Source organism: Carassius carassius, chromosome 7 (genome assembly GCF_963082965.1).
Source record: "Carassius carassius chromosome 7, fCarCar2.1, whole genome shotgun sequence".
NCBI lineage: Eukaryota > Metazoa > Chordata > Actinopteri > Cypriniformes > Cyprinidae > Carassius > Carassius carassius.
Window position 1 is genome coordinate 680,426 of NC_081761.1, and position 21,590 is coordinate 702,015.

General features: G+C 36.6%; 2 protein-coding genes and 1 long non-coding RNA gene across 3 annotated transcripts; 2 read left to right on the forward strand and 1 right to left on the reverse strand.

The window, feature by feature from the left end:
* The first annotated feature begins 686 nt into the window (after positions 1 to 686).
* On the forward strand, positions 687 to 15,790 carry LOC132143334 (junctional adhesion molecule 2A-like). Its single transcript, XM_059553459.1, has 8 exons — positions 687 to 848; positions 8,297 to 8,362; positions 8,453 to 8,563; positions 11,121 to 11,270; positions 11,345 to 11,529; positions 14,467 to 14,569; positions 14,934 to 15,041; positions 15,588 to 15,790. Exons 1-8 carry the CDS (start codon positions 812 to 814, stop codon positions 15,602 to 15,604), a joined length of 777 nt encoding a protein of 258 aa, XP_059409442.1. The 5' UTR covers positions 687 to 811; the 3' UTR covers positions 15,605 to 15,790.
* A 56-nt stretch (positions 15,791 to 15,846) lies between these two features.
* Positions 15,847 to 16,813, forward strand: LOC132143335 (uncharacterized). The gene is made up of 2 exons (XR_009434240.1): positions 15,847 to 15,985; positions 16,606 to 16,813. It is a non-coding gene; the product is annotated as an uncharacterized LOC132143335 (long non-coding RNA).
* Positions 16,814 to 17,130: 317 nt separating this feature from the next.
* On the reverse strand, positions 17,131 to 19,267 carry LOC132142967 (ATP synthase-coupling factor 6, mitochondrial-like). The gene is made up of 4 exons (XM_059553143.1): positions 19,177 to 19,267; positions 17,500 to 17,672; positions 17,285 to 17,409; positions 17,131 to 17,211 (listed from the first exon to the last, which is right to left on the reverse strand). Exons 2-4 carry the CDS (start codon positions 17,667 to 17,669, stop codon positions 17,180 to 17,182), a joined length of 327 nt encoding a protein of 108 aa, XP_059409126.1. The 5' UTR covers positions 17,670 to 17,672; positions 19,177 to 19,267; the 3' UTR covers positions 17,131 to 17,179.
* Between the last annotated feature and the right edge of the window lie 2,323 nt (positions 19,268 to 21,590).

The window sequence follows — 21,590 nt, forward strand, 5'->3', positions numbered from 1 at the left end:
AAGATACAAACTCACAATTTAAAGAAACAGACAGAAATGCGATATAAATGCATAGTCAGAATTGCAGGGCTGGGATTGTTCTTTTTATTGTTATTTTTTTTTTTTTTTTTTTGCAATTCCGAGATTTTCTTTCTGCGTTTACTACGAATTTCGAGGAAAAAAGTCTGAAATATGAGGTAAGTCACATTTTTAAAAATGTATATTAAAATATATGTTTTTAATGAATGTATAAAAATGTAACGTATATCAATGGCGGATCGTGTTTCACCAAAACTCTACGCTGTTTATGTTTGCAAGGCACCGTAGCGCTTTGATACAGAACGGCTTCAAACTTGCATCATCTATTCAAGAATTTAGATTCGCTTATGATTCAAATAGAAATGACCTAACATCAACACCTTTTCTTCCGCCAGGTGATATAGTTAATACAGTTAGTCAAGTTGCCAAGCAACGTGGCGCATTAATACACTGAAGCGCGGTCACAGGTGCGTGCGAACAAAGCTGGGCTCATCCAATCAGAGTTCAGTGCCGGAACTATATTGTTGATAATGACGTTCTATGGTGTAAAAGTTGAATGACATATTTCATTCGCACTACTTTGAACAGGCGTTTTTATATTAGAGTTACAATATCTGCTCTTTTGTTTTGGTGAAATGGGAATGTGTGTGTGTTTTAATGAGTGTTGTTCCCGCCCACACACACACACACACACACACAGCCCCAGCTCAGATTCTCTGTCAGACGCGTGTATTTGAGCTTCTTTCGGATCGCGGACTGGTTCTTCTGGACAGTTCCTCGGTTTGTGGATGAGATGTTTGTGTCCGTGGCTTTGCTGGTTTTAATTCAGAGTAAGTGTTTTGTTCATCTGATCTTCTTAAAGTCTCTTGATCTCCTTTAGAGAATGAGATGAGATGCTTTCAGTAAGTGCTTCTGTGTTTCTGTCACAGACTTTCTGCAGTTAAATACTACATAAATCATCTGTACACGTGCAAAACTATATCTGTATTAGGCTCAAACTGAATACCGTTTTTGTATAACCGTTTTTTTTGTCAGTTTTGTTTTTTTAAATGTTTCATTCCTCTTAGTTTTTCTACGTTTAGTTACATTTAAGGTTCCATCACTAATGGAAAACCTAATAAAATAATAACAATAATAATTCCTTCCTTCCAATGCTTTGAAATTTTTGTTTGATAATTCATAAAAATGTAAAATGTATCATGAATTATGAATAATAATTAACATAAATAATGTATCATTATTTTCCATAATGAATCGTTTTTTTCCTTCTAGGAGTTTTGGGAAGCCTGTAGATCTCTGAAATATTTAGAAATTCTATTTAAATTTTTTTAATTTAATTTCAGTTATATTTTATTTTTTATTTTAAATATATCTATGTTGTTTTTCTTCATTTTTGTTTCATTGACAGTTTTAGTTATTTTGGAAGATCAAGTTAAACCAAATTAAACTGAGAAATGTTGGTCAACTTGTTTCTACAACCTTTCTTTCTTTCTTTCTCTCTCTCTCTCAGTTTATCTGTCTCTTTCTCTCTCTCTCTCTCTCTCGCTTTGCATGATGGGAGCAACGAACGGGTGAGAGGAGTAGCTATTGGCTTTTTTTCTACTATTTTGAGTAGCATTGAAGCACGTTTTGTCTTTTAGGCGTCATGTGTTTATGTTTCTTGATCAACCATCGCTTGATATTTCTTTCCGAATTCAACATGAGGGTAAATCATATATGATTTACGCGAGCACACTCATTCCTAGTGTACAGACTGGAGATAATGTAGAGATTAGCTAAGTTACCAAAGGTTGTGACAGACGATGCACAAGATACTGGACCGAATGTTTTGTCCCAGTTAACTGATGCTACGGATGAGCAAGATTACAATGAAGATGATGATGATCATTTTTCAGAAGCATCAGATATTCTTTCTCAAATTGGTGAAGATCAGTTATATACAGTCAGTGAGGTTAATGATCTCTTAGATGCGACATTTGGAAAAAAATTTGCAATCAGCTGTGAAAATTCAACAGATGGCAAGTTATGATGAATTAAGTAGAAGAAAAAGATTTAGATTGAAAACAATTGTAACGAAATTGAGAAGAAAAATGGCCCTTGAAAAAGGTTTAATAACTCCTTAATGAAGAAGTCACTTGGGGTGTTTACTCTGTCTTTTTCTTTCTTCTTTTTTTCTTTCGTGATCTTTCCTTTTTATTGATGGGGAGTATTAAGATGGGAACAATTAACATTAATGGAGGAAGGGATGGTAAAAGAAGAGCAGTGTTGAGAGAATATATTGAAAATAAAGATATGGATATAACTTTCTTACAAGAGACACATAGTGACTCAGCTAATGAATATGAATGGAAAAAGTGGTGGGGAGGGCATATTTTTTTAAGTCATGGCTCTAATACAAAAGTGGGTGTTGCCATCTTATTCTCAAAGAAAATTACTATGACCTTAGTATCTAGTGAAGAAATAGAAAAAGGTCGAATTTTGGCAGTTCAGGTTAATCTGTTGGGTTTTCCATTTGTGTTTGTTAATGTATATGCACCTAATAGTGGTGCAGAAAGGATAAAAGTTTTTAAAAATTGTCAAAGTATGTTGGGGAAATATGATAAAAATGCTTGTCTTGTGTTGGGTGGTGACTGGAATTGCACATTAGACAGGAATGGAGAAGAACCGTGTCCTCTTTCTGCTACTGGTTTAAAGGATGTAGTAAGCAGTTTTGATTTGTGTGATGTTTGAAGATCTCAACATCCGGTAGAAAAACAATATACTTGGTGTAAATATTGGACTTATTAAAAGATGATTTGCTTGAGGTTTTTAAATCCGCTTACAGGAAAAAAGAATTGCCAACAAGCTGTAGAAGAGCTGTCTTGTCTTACCAAAGAAAGGGGATCTTGGTCTTTTAAAGAACTGGAGACCAGTTTCAATTTTATGTACTGACTATAAAATCTTAGCGAAATGTCTTTCAAATAGATTGAAATTGTATTTAGAAGATATAATAAATGAGAATCAAACTTATTCTATTCCGGACAGAACTATAATGGATAATATCTTTCTTGTTCGTGATCGATATTGCAAAAAGAGATGGTGAAAATATTGGAATATTTGCAGTTGATCAAGAAAAGGCCTTCGATAGAGTCAGTCACTTTTATTTGTTTAGATCCCTTAAAGCTGTTGGTTTTGGTAATTCCTTTATTTCATGGATTAAACTTTTACACTCGGATGTTTCTACAATGCTAAAGGTTGGAGGAGGGTTAAGTAAACCAGTGTCTATACGTAGATAGTGTGTTTCAGATTTTAAAGGGGTGGCTTAGAACACTTGGAGATGAGATGGATGAAAACATGTTTATATTTGGACCAAAGTATGTTGCCTCAGATAAAAAAATAATTTCTTTAATTAATTTTTTAATTGGTGAAGCCAAGTTGGCAATATGGATTACAAGGAGAAATAAGCTTAAGGATAGTGGAACGACTGAACCTGAACTTGTTTTAAAGGCTTTTGTAGCTGCAAGAATTAAAGCGGAGTTTGCTTTTTTTAAGTTAACGAAAAGTTTGGTGGTTTTCAGTGAGTTTTGGGGACAGGCTGAAGTGTTGTGTGTAGTTGATCAAGATGAGACTTTATTTCTGAAATTGTAATTGGTGTTTTTTTTCTTCTTTTTTTTGTAAATGTATATGTGTGGATGTTAATGTTAGTATGTTTATATGTGATAAATGTTTGTTCGGAAATAACTTTTTAGGAAAAAATGTTATTTATTAATCTTGGTGAATAAAGAATTGTTAAAGTCAAGTCTCTCTGTCTCTCTCTCTCTCTCTCTCTCTCTCTCTCTCTCTCTCTCTCTCTCTCTCTCTCTCTCTCTCTCTCTCTCTCTCTCTCTCTCAGTTAAATAAGCCGGTGGGTCAAGCGTTCAGAAGTGCAGACACAATAGATGCTGCGGTGTTTTGTTGTGTGTCCAGGAGGGCAGATGCTGGTGTTTGTGAGGAATGTGTGTGTGTGTGTGGGAGGCTTCAGATGTGCAGCGTGTCTCTGCTTCTGCATCTGTTGATTCTGGCTGAGTTTGACGCGGTTTTTTACCTTTAATTCGCTGTGTGTGTTTTGGATGAAGTTGTCTGTACCAGCTGTTTCAGGCTGGGTTACACACACACACACACACACACACAGGGTCTTTGTTCTGTCAGGGTCTCTTGTGCTCCACAAACACTCATCATAATTTGGAATTGGAATGAGCTTTATTAAATCTCTATTATGAGCTTTAATAAATGAATTTAATGAGCGTTATTAACGCTTTATTTTAACCAGTTAAAGAACATGCTTGCCTTATATTTCACCCCAAAATGACAAGAAAGAAACTTTTTTTTTTTTTTTTTTAATTAATATTTTGAATTAGTTTTATATTTTGGTTTTAGTTTTATTTTCTCTTTTGGATTTTTTTTCCCGTTTTTGTTTTTAACAAAATAATTAAAATAATAAAAGTATTTATTATTACATACTCATTATAATTAATAAAAAAATGATCCATTGTTTCATTTTCTTTATGCAATTTATTTTTTGTTGCTGTAGTTTATCATGGTGAAATATGATTCAGCCGGTGTATCTGTATGAGTCTGAATCAACGAGCGAGTGTGTTTATGTGCTGACTCGGCAGTGACGTGTGTGTGTGTGTGTGTGTGTGTGTGCGGTCCGGTCGTCTTATCAGACTGGACACAGTGTTTTCATGTGCATGGTTGATTCCCGTCAGCACACAATGCGTCTCTCCATCCCTCCTGAAACAGACACCGAGGGAGAGGTGATAAGACGTCAGGTACAAGGTCGAGCTCGCCGATAAGATACAGCTAGAAATCAGACCCTGCCATTATTTACTCTCACTCACATCCTTCCAAACCCGTATGACTTTGTTTCTTCAGTGAGACACAAAAGGAGATGTTAGCAGCTTGAGCGGTTTGATAAGATGAGAATGTCCTGTCTTGTTTCATACTCCACAACTGGAATAATACAGATGTGGAGCAACATCAGCATTCCTTCTGTGTGATTTAATGGATGTTTGAACCGAGACATGAGCACTAAAACACTCGTGTGCTGACCGAAGCCTTCCAGACACACCTGTTAATATGCACTAAAAAACAGATGTCATTCAGTTAATATTAGAATAAAAAAAAATACAATATAAAATACTAATGTTGCTTTGGAATTAAATAAGTTTAAGCACAAAAATAACTACAAAAAAAAAAAAAAAGCTAAAAATCACAATAGCACATTCTTCGCTTAAACTAAAATTAAAATAAAAAAAATATATATAATATCACTGCTGTTAATATAATGTAATATAATATACTAACTGTTAATCTGGTAAAATTGGGTGTAATTTAGCTGAAATAAAAATTTAATTGCAAATTACAAATGTTGCCTTGGAATTAAATAAAACAAGTACCGGTACTAAAATAACTAGAACAACAAAAAAAGAAAGCTAAGTGAAATATATATATATATATATATATATATATAACAACTGAAGCATATAATCAAATACTTAAAATTTAAAAAAAACATTTTAATAAAAACTAAAAAAAATGTTAAATACTATAATGTAGTATAGAAATAATTCTATTATTACATAATGACCTATATAGCATTACATTGCACAAAAAGTAGAATTGAACATAGTTTTCACCATGAAGTTCTTAAATACCCATGTAATGTCACTTATACATAAATTTTTACTTTAAAGTACTAGGCTATAGTATTAGCTTGTAATAGCATCAGTGTACTATACTGTCACAGTACATGTTTGTAAAGCAAAAACAGCAAGATGCAACTCTAACCAAAAAGTGTAATGGTATTACCTTGTTTTATACCATGATGCTGAATGATCAACATATCCAAGTATTAAAAAAATGGTACTCTAACATACTAAAAAGTAGCATTTACATTACGATGATGTTCTTTAAATATCAATGTAAATGTTATTTTACTTGAATTTAGACTTTAAAGTACTATATGATTACCATGTGATGCCATCGCTTTACAATGGTACACTAACCAGTAAGTACCAGGCGTTTTTGGACATGTAGTGTACCATGGTCATACCATTATATTTTGAAATATAAACATACATATCATTTTCAGGGAAATCTAACATACAGATATAAAGAATACAAGATAAAGCATTTTCGTTAATAAATGATGTGGTTTGTGTGATTTTGTTCAGTTCAGGGTTTTTGTGATTTCTTGAGACTAAAAGCATCAGGACACATAAATGATCTCTAGATCCCCGTCTCATTCTGATCCGTCTCGTGTTTTGATTGGTGCTTCCTTTAAACAACAAACAATGAAAAATGGAGCACTGTAATCAGCAACAGTCCTGTTTTAATGATTTTGTCTGTCAGGGAAACACCAAGAAGTGTTTTGGATGCTCAGTTTCCGCGCAAGTCATTATCAGTAACTGGAACTTTAACAAGGAATTGCACACTCATTTATCTAGACAATCTGAAAGTGATTCATATGAATGAGAAAGAAGAGGAAGCTGGGCAACTCATCTTTTAAAAGTCATCGCAACACACATCTGGTTTAGAAACCTGCTTTAGTTTGGTCACTCGTGTCGTGAACTTGATCTCTATGGCTTGTGTTCTTCATTATTGCTCTGTTTTATTCTAACGATGCGTGAGCCAAAACAGGAAGGCCAACAATGACTGTCATGTTATTCAGGAAGGGACCCACCTGCTTCCTTTTCCTGTAAAAAAATCTGAATCCAACTTTAGACTCAAACGCACACGCTAACAGAAGCTGCACCTTTGTTTTTGTGAATTATATCTGTTAGTCTAATTATATCTGTTAGTCCACTGGGAGTCTGCAAACACAATCCTTGAGCCACCAGAGTGCTGTGTGTTATTCACTACAGTGAGAGTTTCACTCTTCAGTTAGTAACCATATACTGTAGGTTTCAATCCCGTCAGGTTTCAGGAGCGGCCATTCGACTGACACTGCGGTACTGTCAGTCATGGAAGCCCTGTGGATTGCGAAAGCTGATTCCAAATCATCAGTTCTTACTTGGAATTCCAATTCACTGGTTTGAATCTTATTTTACTTATAGGTCTTTCAGGGTGGCTTGGGGAGGGGAAGTATCCAAAGCACATCAGCTGGTCACTGGGGCTCCTCAGGGATCGGTTCTAGGACCCCTCCTCTTCTCCATATACATTACATCACTGGGTCCAATCATACAATCTCATACCATTGCTATGCTGCTGAGACACAGCTCTATCTTTCATTTCAACCAGGTGATCCAACAGTAGCTGCACGGATCTCAGGCTGCCATCTCAGCATGGATGAAAGAACATCACCTACAGCCCAACCTGGCAAAGACAGAGCTTCTTGTCTTCCCTGCTACTCCAACTCTACAGTATGATTTCTCCATCCAGCTAGACTCTTCTACAAGTACCCCATCAACTTCAGTCAGAAATCAATTGATGATCAGCTGACCTTCAAAGACCACCCTACAAAGGCTGCTTGATCTTGCAGGTTTGCATTGCACAATATCAGAAAGAACAAACGTCTTGTCCAGGCCCTTGTCATTTCTAGGCTGGACTACTGCAATGCTCTTCTGGCTGGATTTCATCAAGCACAATCAAACCTCTACAAATGATTCAGAATGCAGGACTGGTCTTCAAAGAGCCAAAAAGAGCCAATATTACATCTCTCTTTATCTCCTTGCACTGGCTACCAGTTGTGTCTTGCATGAAGTTCAAGACATTGATTCTTGCATATAGAACAGCCACAGGCTCAGCACCCGTCTACTTCCACTCACTATTACGAATCTACATCCCCTCCAGATGTCTGAGATCCGCTAGTGAGCGACGCCTTGTGGTACCATCACAGAGAGGCTCGAAATCACTTTCCAGAACATTCTCGTTCAACGTTCCTGACTGGTAGAATGATCTTTCCACCCTGTTCCGGAATGCCGAAGCACTGACTATTTTAAAGCGACAGATGAAAACTCATCCCTTTCAAAGCTACTTGACTTCATTGTAAAAAAAAATAAAAATGTCTTTCTCTTTATTACTTCTCTTTCTAGCTTGTACTTATTTGAACAATGCCTAAAACTTGGTATTACGAGCACTCCCTGTGTCTGTACCCTGGTAATACAATTATATTTTGAAATATAAACATGCATATCATATTTAGGGAAATCTAACATACGGATAGATTGTGGTCACTTATAACAACTTAGAAACCACATGACAACACACTGACTGACAGTGTATATACACATGTAGCAGGTGTTGTTCTCCGTTTCAGGTGCGGCCGTCGTCCCCGTCACTGTCACCAGCCACAGTCCTGGAGTGGAAGTGCGTGAGTCCTCAGGTGAGTGTGTGAGTGTGTGTGTTTGCATCATCATGGAGACATCAGTCAGATGATGTGCTGTAACTCCATCACGTCTGCTGTTCTCCACAGATGCTGTGCTCTCCTGTGAGTTCAGTACAGAAAACGACAAGAATCCTCGCATCGAGTGGAAGAAGATCGACAAGGATGTGTCCTTTGTTTATTTTAACCGCTATTTCACAGGTAACCAACGCTTACTGTATTTTTCGGACTATAAGTCGCACCTAAGTATAAGTTGCATCAGTCCAAAAATACGTCATGACGAAGAAAAAAACATATATAAGTCGCACTGGACTATAAGTCGTATTTATTGAGAACCAAGAGAAAACATTACCGTCTCCAGCCGTGAGAGGGCGCTCTGTGTCTTCAGTGTAGACTACAGGAGCACTGAGCAGCATTAGAGCGCCCTCTCACGGCTGGAGACGGTAATGTTTTCTCTTTGTTCATTTCTCTCGGTTCATGTCAAATTAATTTCGATAAATAAGTCGCACCTGACTATAAGTCACAGGACCAGCCAAACTATGAAAAAAAAAAAAGTGCGACTTATAGTCCGGAAAATACGGTATGTTATATTACAGGTAACGACCTATCAAATGAGAAATAAAGTTATTTACTGCTTAGAACACCCTCGCAACCATATAGCAATATGACACTGCTATCACATCCCAGAGCAGGTGACGATTTCTACAGTTCAGAATAACGAGGAACCACATGGTTTTATAAAACGTAGTGGAGTAAATAGAACAAAATTATGCTATAAAAGCCAGTTTCTGCTATTGAATAAAAAAATAAAAAAGGTAATTCCGACTTTTCATCTCAGTATTGCATGATAGAAACTTGCAATTGTAAGAAAATAGTCCTTTTTACCCCTTAGGTCTGGACTTTATACTGTAGCTCACTATGGCAAGTTTATATCTCGCTCTTCTGAAAAAAGTGAAAATTGTGCAAAAAATAGGTCAGACTTTTAAGGGGAAAAAAGAGATTTGTGAAATTTAAACTTGTTTAAAATTGTGCGAAAAATGTCAGATTTGTGCAATATAAACTCACTTTTGCAAATAGGGTCAGAATTGCTAAATAAGTCAGAATTGGCAGATATAAGCTTAATTGCACAAAAAAGTCAGAATAAGATATAATTAGGGCCAGAATTGCAAAATAAGTCAGAATTGCGTGAGAAACTTGTAATTGCACAAAAAAAGTCAGAATTGGCAGATATAAACTCAATTGTGCATAAATGTCAGAATTGTCAAAATAAACTAATTTGTGTGAAAAAGGTTATAATTGAGAGATATAAAGGCAAGGCAAGTTTATTTATATAGCACATTTTGTACACAATGGTAATTCAAAGTGCTTTACATAAAGTAAAATAATACAAAAATAAAACAAGCAATTAAAAAACTTTGAAAATGATTTAAAAAAAATACTTATTTAAAATGAATTTAAGTCTTTTAAAATATAAAATGATTTGACATAAAATACAGTGAATATGTAAAAAACAGTGCAATCAGTTCGGATATTGCACAGTGCTCATTCAATAAATGCACAGCTAAACAGATGGGTTTTGAGTCTAGATTTAAATGTGTGATTTGAGTGATTTATAGACGAGTAAACGTACTTTAAAATCAATCTTAAATGTAACTGGAAGCCAGTGTAAGGACCTGAGGACTGGTGTGATATGCTCAGATGTTCTGGTTCTAGTCAGAATCCTGGCAGCAGTGTTCTGGATGAGCTGCAGCTGTCTAATGGTCTTTTTGGGAAGGCCGGTGAGGAGCCCATTACAATAGTCCACCCTGCTGGTGATGAAGGCATGAACTAGTTTCTCCAAGTCTTGGCTGGAAACAATGTTTTTTAAATGATAGTATGCTGATTTTAGTTACTGCTTTGACATGACTACTGAAACTAAGGTCTGTCTCCAGAATCACACCAAGATTCCTGACTTGATTTTTAGTTGTTTGACCCCTAGAGTCAAGGTATGCATTCACCTTCAACACTTCATCTTTGTTTCCAAATGCAATGACTTCAGTTTTCTCCTTGTTTAACTGAAGAAAGTTCTGTCACATCCAACTATTAATTTCATCAATGCATTGGCAGAGGGAAGAAATGGGGCTGTAGTCATTTGGAGATAAGGCTAGGTAAATCTGGGTATCATCAGCATAATGTGGTAGGCAATTTGGTTCTTTCTCATTATTTGACTTAGTGGAAGCATATATAGGCTAAACAAGAGCGGTGCTAGAATTGAGCCTTGTGGGACTCCGCATGTCATGGACGTCCACTTAGACTTATACTCTCCTAGACTCACATAATAGCCTCTCCCTTCTAAATATGACCTGAACCATTTGAGTACCATCCCAGAAAGCCCGACCCAGTTTTCCAGTCTCTCTAGTAGTATGTTATGATCGACAGTGTCAAACGCAGCACTGAGATCTAGCAATACCAGCACCGATATTTTGCCAGAGTCACAATTTAAGCGAATATCATTTTATTATCTTAATGAGTGCTGTCTCTGTGATGTGGTCAGAAACCAGAATGAAAATTGTCCAGGTATCCATTTGAATTTAAGTATTTGTTCAGCTGATTTAAAAACGACTTTTTCTATTATTTTGCCTATAAAAGGAAGATTAGATATTGGTCTATGGCGTTATCAAGATTGCTCTTTTTCAGGAGGGGCTTAACAACCCATAATTGGTCAGAACTGTGCAATTTTTAAAAAGTTAAAAGTGCATTTCTCTCCTGTGTTGTTCAGAGTCATTTCGTGGCCGCGCGGAGATCAAGGGTGCGACGCTGCAATTGAAAAGTGTGACTCAGAGTGACGCGGGCACTTACCGCTGCGAGGTCAGCGCTCCGCAGGACACCATCACACTGGGGGAGATCAACGTCACGCTGACAGTGCTGGGTAACTCGCTTCTGTCCTGCTGTCTGGCGCTCTGTGTGTTCTGCTGGTGTCTGATGTGTTTGGTGTGGTTTCAGTGCCTCCGCACACACCGTCATGTGATGTGCCCAGCTCGGCTCTGACGGGCTCTCTGGTGCAGCTGCGCTGTAGGGACCATCACAGCATCCCAGCCGCCGTCTACACCTGGTACAAAGACAACCGCGCTCTGCACATCCAACAGCCCAACGCCACATACACCATCGACGAGAAGACCGGCGTACTGGTGTGTGTGAACACACACACACACACACACACTCACTCATGATTAGGGCTGGGAAAAGAAATCGATGAATCGCGATTTTTAGATTTCCCGAATGCATTTTTATTCTTTCTCTAGTCAATTCTGAGCTTAGTTTTGAACAGCAGATGGTGTTGCATGCTTTAGAAACAGCTGTATTCTGCCTGTTTCCAAATCCTTAAAGAGTAACTAAACCCTAAACCAACTTTTTTTAGTTAATGATCTATAAGAATGGGGCTTTATTAGTGCTGTTCATTGATTCAAGTAACTTTTTTGACATTTGAGTATAAAGTGTTTTAATTCTATAATATATGGTGCAAAAACGTGTGAGTGCTGCCCTCTTCAGGTTGAACGGTGGCTACTACAGTTGATTTTTCTTATTGGATGTTGCGGTGGCAAGTGACGTAAGAAGTTTCCAGCTCACCACGCCCCTTGGTACGAGCTACCACGCCCTTGGCAGTATAAAACCATCAAAATCACTGTAGTGTAGTGGTGGAAATTATGATTCTTTTCAGAGATTCGTTCATTTTCAGTTCGTTCACCAAAATGATTCGTTCAGAATCGTTCACTGATTGGTTCAGTGACCATTTCTTGGTATTTCACAAAATAAGCCAGCAGATGGCAAAAAAAGAGTGTATTATGTGTTATGTCTTAAGTCAACGAACGTATTCACTTGTTACAAAAACTGATCTGTCTTTATTAAAATGTGTGTATAATCACATTCAATATATAAAGTCTAATTAAGTTTTTCAGATGAACAAAGCACAAGGTTTTCTTGCCTAATTAGCATTTTAATTGTTTGGTCAGACAGTTTGTATATTATATATTCACATTCATAAATCGGGGATTAAACGTGGAGTTGCTAAATATCAAAACAAGCGTGCACAGTACAGTACTTAACTGCGCTTTGCATTTTTGCGAGATTGACATGCTAAATGGCAGACTAACCCGGTTTACTCTCATTCATTTCATTCACGAACGAGATAAGCTATGTGGCAGTTCATTTCATTCACGAACGACATGTATCAGCTCATTCAACTCATTCACGAACGACATGGGTACCAGTTCAGTCATTTCGTTCACGAACGATAAGATCTCCAGATCTAGTTCAGACTCATATGAAACTCGTTCATTAAGGGCGTATTCGTTCACTACATTCAACAAATCACATACTCTGTCACATCTCATACTCGAAGGCTATTGGCTCGAGGTTGAGTAATTCTTTGACAGGATGAAATGGTTGTTACCCGGTTCACTGAGCTGCGCATGCGCTGCTGTGAGCCGCGCTGCTGTGAAGGGAGGAACTTCAGTGAACGAGAAGTACGAGTCAGTGGATTACGTGAACGAGAACGATTCGTTCACCTAAAAGATTTGTTCAAAAAGAACGATTCGTTCACGAACGACACATCACTACTGTAGTGAGTCAGGAGCTGGAATTGCGAGTATTGGTAACGACCAGGATAGACTAATATAGCATCTATTTATCATAGCAATTATAGAGTTATTTAGATCTTCAAGTTAGCTTAGATTTATCTGTATTTAGTACAGTGGTCAGGATGGTATGGAGGTGTGTTGCTGGTTGCTACAGCACTGCTGGACTGCATAGTTTTCCAGCAGACTGTAAAATTAAGCGCCAGTGGTTGCATGCATTTGGCCTGGAAGACCGAAAGTTCCCGCCTAGAGCTGGAGTGTGCAAACTGCGTTTTACACGGGATTGCTTCTCCAACGCAATGGAGGTGGAAATGGGCTTCTCCACACAGCTCGCGCTGAGAAGCGACGCGGTGCGGGAGTTAAGACCGCAGTTTTGAGCCAGCGGCTCGAATTAATATGAACAGACACCTCGACATCCTCCATTTCAGGTAAAAGTGGGGGAGAAAAGTCCTCTACTTCAAATGATCGCTCTGTTGCAAAGCTACTTGCGTCATTACAGTCACTCTCCATTTTAGCGTCTCTGACAGCAGCTGTCAATCAATCCGTCACTGCGAGTCTCAGGATCACGCCGCACTCGCTCAGCCCCGCCCTCGGTTCATCCCCTCTATCTCCGCTGTGATCTGCCCACTTTTCAGCATTTTTCAAATATTGTCAGTGGGCGGAGTCAGGCTCTGAGCAGGGGTTTAGTTACACTTTAAACACACTTGAACCTAAAATAATAATAAAAAGCATTAATAATAAAATAATAAAAACATTCTGAGCCAAGGTGAAATTACGTGACTCTTCAGCACTCTTCTTCATGAGCATTTGAGTGTGCAGATATAAACTAATGTAGAGCGCCATCTACTGTTAGAATTTAAGCTCAGATTCTGTATTTATTGTCGCAGCCCTATCCACGATATGAATGTTTAATCTAATTAACACTAAGGCTCAAAACTAAGCCTATATTCACACCTGGGGGCTTTCTTAAGCTGCTAGTAAAGTCCTGATCGCTCACTTCCATTTATTGAATATAGAATATATAAACACACATATCAAAATAATAATGTAAATTTAAATAAAGCATTTCCTGAAAATGTCAGTTTTTAAACCTCAATTTAAAAAAATGTAATTGAAGTAAAAAATGCAACATAACAGCATGAATAAGAGCCGCTATTCTGACTGACGTTATTTAGTTTCTTTCTTACGGTAAAAGCTGAACTCATAAACACTGAAAGCACTACTTTTGAAAGGAGGAATGTGTGTTGAAAGGCAAATGAATAATAATCACAGAAGCACTGAACAATCCTGTGACTAATAGTTATGTGTCATTTGATTAACCAGTCATGATAACTATACTGATTCAATTCACTGACTGAATCAAGAATCAGTGATTCAGTGAGTCACTTGAGTGATTCAGGAGTCCAGACCTGAAGTGGTTGTTGATTCTCAGGAAGCTGAAGATGAAGATGATGTGTGCGTTTAACTGTTCTTCTCTCGTGTTGGTGTCAGACGTTCCAGAAGGTCAGCAGATCCGATACGGGTCAATATCACTGTGAGGCCAAAAACAGGGTGGGACCCGGAAAGAGCTGCTCGGGGACACGCATGCAGATCGGTGAGTGTGCATATGTGTGTGTGTGTGAGTGTGTGTGAGTGTGAGTGTGTGTGTGTGTGTCTGTGTGTGTGTGTCTGTGTGTGTGCTCTTGTTTTTGTGTCATATCAGGACACAACTCTGTATAATGTCATGGGTATGACACAGGTATTACAAGGAGAGGGTGACTTATGAGGACATAACCCATGTCCCCATTTTTCAAAACGCTTATAAATCATACAGAATGAGTTTTTTTGAGAAAGTAAAAATGCACAAAGTTTCCTGTGAGGGTTAGGGTTAGGTGTAGGGTTGGTGTAGGGCCATAGAATATACAGTTTGTACAGTATAAAAACCATTACACCTATGGGATGAACACACTTGTGTGCAGATGATCTGAATGTGGCGGCGGTGGTCTCTGGAGTGCTGCTTCTGGTTCTGCTGATGTGTCTGTGTGTGTTTGGAGTGTTTTACGGCCGTCGGCACGGACTCTTCAGCCGTGAGTTCAGCTGATAAACTCACCGCTTTCTGATTCACAAACACTTGCAAAGTGATGGATTCCACTTATATAAAAAAGATTTAAAGATTAAGGTTTATGTATGAAATTGTATATAAATTATGTGCAAAAGAAGTTATTAAAACCATTATATGATTTATTAATATTTTAAATTGCCTATCATTTAAATTTTCGATTTCAATTATTATTTTTTTTTTTTTACATATATTTAATGTTTTTAATGATTTACATTTTTTGTTTATTTTGGTAAAAAGTATACATTTCTGATTTAATGGCATTTATACACACACATTTTTTGCTTTATATGTAAGTTTTAATCATTTTAGTACTTTGCCTTTTAGTTTTAAAATAACATTTATATTTCCGACTTGAACAGTTTTGAGTAGCTCCAACAATAATAACACTGAAGTTGATCGTCTTTCTTTAGCTCAGTTTCCTGACTCTTATTAATGTTCATATTTCATAAGTTGTTTTAACATCTTGACTTTCTTCTGATTCCTGCCTCTGACTGAACCGTCACACACACAGGACACAGAGGAAGGTAAGACTGACCCCGAGTGTGTGTGTGTGTGTGTGTGTGTGTGAAGGCACTAATGGTCCAGCCTGACACAGAATAGTTAGTGTTGATCTGGTTAATAAGCGCATGTGATTGGCTCATTCGCTCGTCGGTCTGCATGCTGATGCTAGCGCTTGACCTTTGACCTGAGCGCTGGGTTATCGCAGGTCGTTCTGGATCATTAGCAGCCAGAACCTGCACAGAACCGAACACACGTGAGTCACACACACACACACGTGAAGCGAGAGAGTGTTTGGTGATCTATTTCTTCTGTCTCTGGTTCCTGCATCATCATCATGTGATCGTGTAACTCTCTTATTTCTCTTGTTTCAGTCAAAACACAGTCTACAGTCATTCTCCCAAAGAAGAAGTGAGTGAGCTTTCACACGGACTCAGAACCTTCTGCTGGTTATCAACACCTGGAACAATAATTAGAATAAAACTGTAAAAACCTAAATAACAGATTCATATTATAATAGTGACGACAACAAAAATAGAAATTAAATAAATAATAAGTTAATTATAACAAAAACCTAAATACATTAAATAACACATAATAATATATTACATTACAAGTATTGTGAATTCATGCTTTCCTTATTAAATGTTTTAATTATATGTATTAATGTACATTTTATGTTTATGCATTATATATGTTAAATAATAAAATGTATAATACATGCTGATAATAATAATATATTACATTACAATTTAATCAGAAGCAATATTTTATTTTATATATACACTTTGTAATTAAATTTATTTTAGGTAGATCAGTATTTAATACTAGTGCAAATAATATTTTGCGTATTTTGTCATTTTATTTTTTATTTTTGTAAATTTAAACCGATCAATAATCTATATATTACATAAATACATTATTTTCAAAACATTGATTTAACTTTTTTCCCTGCATGCTTTAGTACACTACTGTGTTTTATCGTTTCATTTAATTTACATTTTCATTTGACTATTTTTTGTGTGTTACAGCCTCAGGATTTCAAGCACACTCAGTCGTTCATGCTGTGACCCCGATGCCTTAAACCAGTCCGAGTGATGACCTTTGACCTGCCGTGCCTTTATTTCAACTCAATCATGTCTGGATCTACCGCGTGTGGACTGGGCTGAATAGTTGTATATTTGATCAGTATTTGTGTGTTTTTTTTATTTTTTATAAAAATAACTGATTTTATCTGAACTGGAGCATTTATTGCCTGTTTTTTTCCATTCAATAGTTTTAATGAACTATAACTCCGGAGCAAATATTAAAAATATCAAAGTGTTTTGACGATGAACTGAGGTCTTTGGGTTTGAAAAAGAAGACCTGAATCATTTCTGTGTGAACTAACCCACTGATAGCTGCTGATTGTGATTAGATCTTATTCAATAATTTAGTAATTTAATGATGAGGTCTGTAAGGTCTGCAATGATAATGACCAGAACAATAAAGATGACCATTCAGGAAGCAGAGCTCAGGCTGTTAATGAAGCGCAGAATCACAGACAAACTGATCTTTCAGCCAAAGACTGTTTATTAAATACAGAGCTCATATACAGTGATGTGTTCATTTGCTGGTCACATCCTCGAGAACGGCTTCTGTGGAAACAGACACACAGATCATGAGATCAGCCAACAGCAGAGACTCACAGCTGAAGAGTCTGGAGCTCACCTGGGAATCTGAAGTGAGGGAAGCTGCCGAGGTCTCCTCCTCCGAACAAGCGCTGGAGTTTGCTCATCTCCTCCGTCAGGTTCTTGTGGTACGCCGGACCTGCGTCGACCACACCACCAGCAGCCCTGCCACACACACACACACACACACACACACCGGTGTAGACCAGAGCGAGCGCAGCAGACGGATCAGACGCGTACGAGAGAGATACACACCTGCTCTTGCTGTTGTACTCGCGGATCTTGTCCAGGAAGAGCTTCTGCACAGGATCCAGGTCTGTGGCTTTGTTGAAGATGACAGCGGACCGACCGATGTTCCTCCGCAGCGACACACTCACGACCGAAACCAGCAGAGACGAGCCACGACAGAGCCCAGGAAGAGCCATCGTCTACACACACACACACAGAGATGAGTATGGAGGTATATCAGTAGCTTAACTCGAGAGCTTGTTGATCTGAATGTGAGAGCTTGTCATATTAACATTCGTATAAAATCCTAGCGCTCTGACTTTTGCTACTCTTTTTGCAGTATTCCTGTTGCAAAACTCACTTGTGCACTTGTAAACGCAGATGAGAGAGAGCAGAGCCGGGGGCGGGGCTTTGGTGCAAATTAAGACATTTTATTGGTCGGTGCCCGACCAATGAACAACGCACGCTATAACGACTTGCCATGAAAGAAAGATGTACACTGCAAACTATTTTCACTGAATATCCTTAGCTTTTACAGGATTTTAAGACACTGCGTTCATTTTGTCATTCAGGTATTATCTGGTAGACAAAGTTGCAACATAACTCTGTTTTTATTATTTTTATGTTTTGTAAAAAGAATTTAAACTTCTTCATAGGGTTAAATTCCTAATTTGCTTGGCAGTAATGAACCTTTTTAAATGCAACATAAAAAAAGCTTATAAAAAATCGAGTGTTTGATAATGTCTAAATGTGCATTAAAAAGCAAAACCTAAAAAAAATAATCACTTATGACCAGCAATACTGTTTTGAGCAACAAGAGTAGATTTAAATCCATGTATTTATTAAACATCAATAAGGACATCTAGTGGTTAAACAATGGCATTACATATGAATATTATCTTTCTGGCCACAAAATGCCTCTAATTTGCCTCTTTGCACTGGAATTTAAAACATTTTCTTTATTTTAACCCTAAATACTACACTAGTTATAATATAAATAATAAGCACATTATAAAATGTTATATTTCAAATGGCCATTCATGGATCATAATTATTGCACATATTATTTAGTACCATAATCTCTTCAAATGAACTACACAGGATTGAGCTAAAATGTAGTAGTTATTTTATTGGTTAAAAGTTACACTTAAGGTGTTTGATCACATTTGACTTCCAAGGAGGACTATGAGAACATAATGCGGTTTCATTCCCCGGAATAAAATGCTATTGTAAAGCATAGTTAGCCGTGCACAAGCAATGCACGTTATTGTGTTCATAAATAGAATAAAAATTAAATATTTTAGAATTAAACTAGAATAAACGGAATAAGAGTGCTTTGGCTCATGAGTTCAAATTATTTATTTTTTAATTAATGTTTTACAGTAAAAGAGTTCGGTTTAGTTCACTCTAATATCACACAGTCAAAGCACAACAAACCACAGTTTAATCGTTCTTTCTCCTCTATTTCCACACACAAGTGACAGAGCGAGGTTTACCTCAGACTTTCATCTTTTATCAGTTCTGAGGATTTATTTGAGCATTTAAGTATTTTAGCATTAGCAAAGCTCTGATTAGCAGCGCGAGGAGCAGCCGTTCATTTGACTCTCGCGCGACATTAAACCGTTTAAGTTACTTAGACTTATATAACAAACATATTCCCATTTTCATGAAAATCAAACACGATAACGAAAGATCTCGTCTTACCTTGTGTTTGACTCCCGAGCCACAGACAGAGACAGACACAAGACCGCGGGGGGTTGTGGGTATGACGCGCGGTCGCTCGATGACGTCACGGGCGCCGTCCTCTGTTTATTTTCTGTTTGTTGCGAATCTAAACACTATTTCTATTTGACAAATAAAATAAAACGGAGTTGTTTGTGTCTTTTCTTTTTCTTTCTGATTGAGTTGCTGTTGTTTTTTTCTCTCTCTTTTTTCCTTTGTTGTTATTGTGTTTCAGTTCAGTGCTGTTTCTTGTTCTTTTTCTCGCAATTAATAATAATAATAATAATAATAATAACAACAACTCTACTGCTGCGTATACGTTGATGAAATAAATCAGTTTCTTATCGTATTAAGTCAGGCATTTTGTAACATTCAAGACTCGATCATTTAGCTATTATTTTTAAATAATTAAAATTTCAATAATAAATTTAATAATAGAAATCTGAATAATTAAAAATAGTTTCACTGAATATTTTATTGAATATTTTTATTGTAATCACGTGATGGAAATGCTGAGGCACTATCATGGTCTGGACAGCAGAGGGAGTGAGTCTGTGTAGAAATAAATACTCAACAAAATTATGGTAAAATAAATAAATAAATAAAAAGTAAAACCATTAACTAAGATGTTTTTGTTCGCATACACTTCCATTAAAAATTGGGATCAGTCAGATTTTAAACGTAATTTTATTATTATTTATTGTTAGAAAATATTTCTATTTGGAATAAATACTGTTCTTTTTTATGTTTTATTCATCAAAGAATCAAAGAAATAAATATCACAGGTTCCAAAAAAATATGAAGCAACACAACTGTTTCAAACACTGATAATAAATCATCATATTATTCTGATTCCTGAAGATCATGTGACACTGAAGACTGGAGGAGCCTTGATGAGCAGAAGAGACTTACTCTGTTTAAAAAATAAAATCATATATATATATATATATATATATATATATATATATATATATATATAAAAAATATATATATATATATATTACAAAAGAGCCATGACAAAACAAGTCTGTATGTACATTTAAAACTTTATTTATGGAATACAGCGTAGAAAGCGCAGATTATTTCCAATCAAAGCAAAGGATGCACAGAAAAATGCCACTGAAAGAACCTCATCATCATCATAATCTTTATCTAATCACCTCAGATCTGATCGAACCACAGCAACAATTAACCAGGATTCATCACTGATCTGAAAACATGAGGGAGATTCTGTAAACCATTGATTGACATTCATCAGATGGGGTGAGTATTGATTATGAACCATTTACAGTGATCTGCTGTCAATCAAAGTCATTTCAGATCCTGAGGTCACATCATAACTCATTATCATTCATGACTACAACGAAAACACGTGTGTGAGTGACGTACAGCTCATATTTCACCTCAAAATCAAAAGAAAAAAATATGAAATATTATTTTGCATGAAGAAAACCAACAGCCATTCATTTTTTTTTGCATTGCCACATTGTTTGCATGTAAATTAAGCATATTTAACCACAAATCTGCATTACTGTAATGCAGCAATCAATGGAAATTTATAAAAACTCAACATTCATTAATAACACTCAATACAATCATGATAAATCCTTACAACTGCACAATTGAAATGCATTTTCCTGCATTACAGTAATGTCAAAAAAATTATGCATTGCAAAAAGCTTTTTCTTTTGATTTAGCAGTGAGACAAATGTGTTTTTCTCTCTCAGATCACTGCATCAGTTTCTGAAAACTTTGACTGATGCATAACACGAGAGATAAAGAGGAGAAAACACTTTCTACATCTGCAGACAAAGAGTGATCCAAGAACAAAAAAGAGACTAGAAACATACAAACAGACAGAACAACGAAAACACGCTTAAAAAACACATACAACCACGAGTCCCATGGAGCATCAAATTAAATATAAAGAAGAAGTCAATAAATCTCTGAAATCCATTGGACGAAAACAAGACAGTAAAATGTACATCGACAGGATCTCAACCTGATCTTGAAATCATCCAGTTTAAGTTCTATCAGAAGCAGAAGCCAATTGAGTCCTTTTTTGTGCAACTCAAATCACAAATCACAAGTTATTCCTGCTAAAACGTCTCTAAGTGAGAAAAGACCAAGATCCAAATAGCAGAAAAGTCTTCCCCTCGTTATTTCTATCATGCACTACATAGTACAACAAGCCTTTTTAGTTTTGCATTACTTTTGCAATTTTTTTGGCAAATTAATTTTTTACAATATTTTTTTTTTTTGAAGATAAGAAGAAACCAGAAACAATCAAACATTTCAAAGATCTCATTCAGAAGGACATCAATTACTAGAATAATCTCTGACGGGTTTAATGCATCACCAAACACAGCGCAGCTGCAGTCGGTGTACGATGAAGA

Excerpts from the sequence above, each read along its gene's own strand:
- LOC132143334 (XM_059553459.1), top strand. The coding sequence starts at position 812 with ATGTTTGTGTCCGTGGCTTTGCTGGTTTTAATTCAGA. Across the intron at positions 849-8,296 it reads TTTGCTGGTTTTAATTCAGA|GTGCGGCCGTCGTCCCCGTC; the intron begins GTAAGTGTTTTG and ends TCTCCGTTTCAG. Across the intron at positions 14,570-14,933 it reads GGGGACACGCATGCAGATCG|ATGATCTGAATGTGGCGGCG; the intron begins GTGAGTGTGCAT and ends ACTTGTGTGCAG.
- LOC132142967 (XM_059553143.1), bottom strand. The coding sequence starts at position 17,669 with ATGGCTCTTCCTGGGCTCTGTCGTGGCTCGTCTCTGCTGGTTTCGGTC. Across the intron at positions 17,410-17,499 it reads GAGTACAACAGCAAGAGCAG|GGCTGCTGGTGGTGTGGTCG; the intron begins GTGTGTATCTCT and ends TGTGTGTGGCAG. Across the intron at positions 17,212-17,284 it reads CCCTCACTTCAGATTCCCAG|AAGCCGTTCTCGAGGATGTG; the intron begins GTGAGCTCCAGA and ends CTGTTTCCACAG.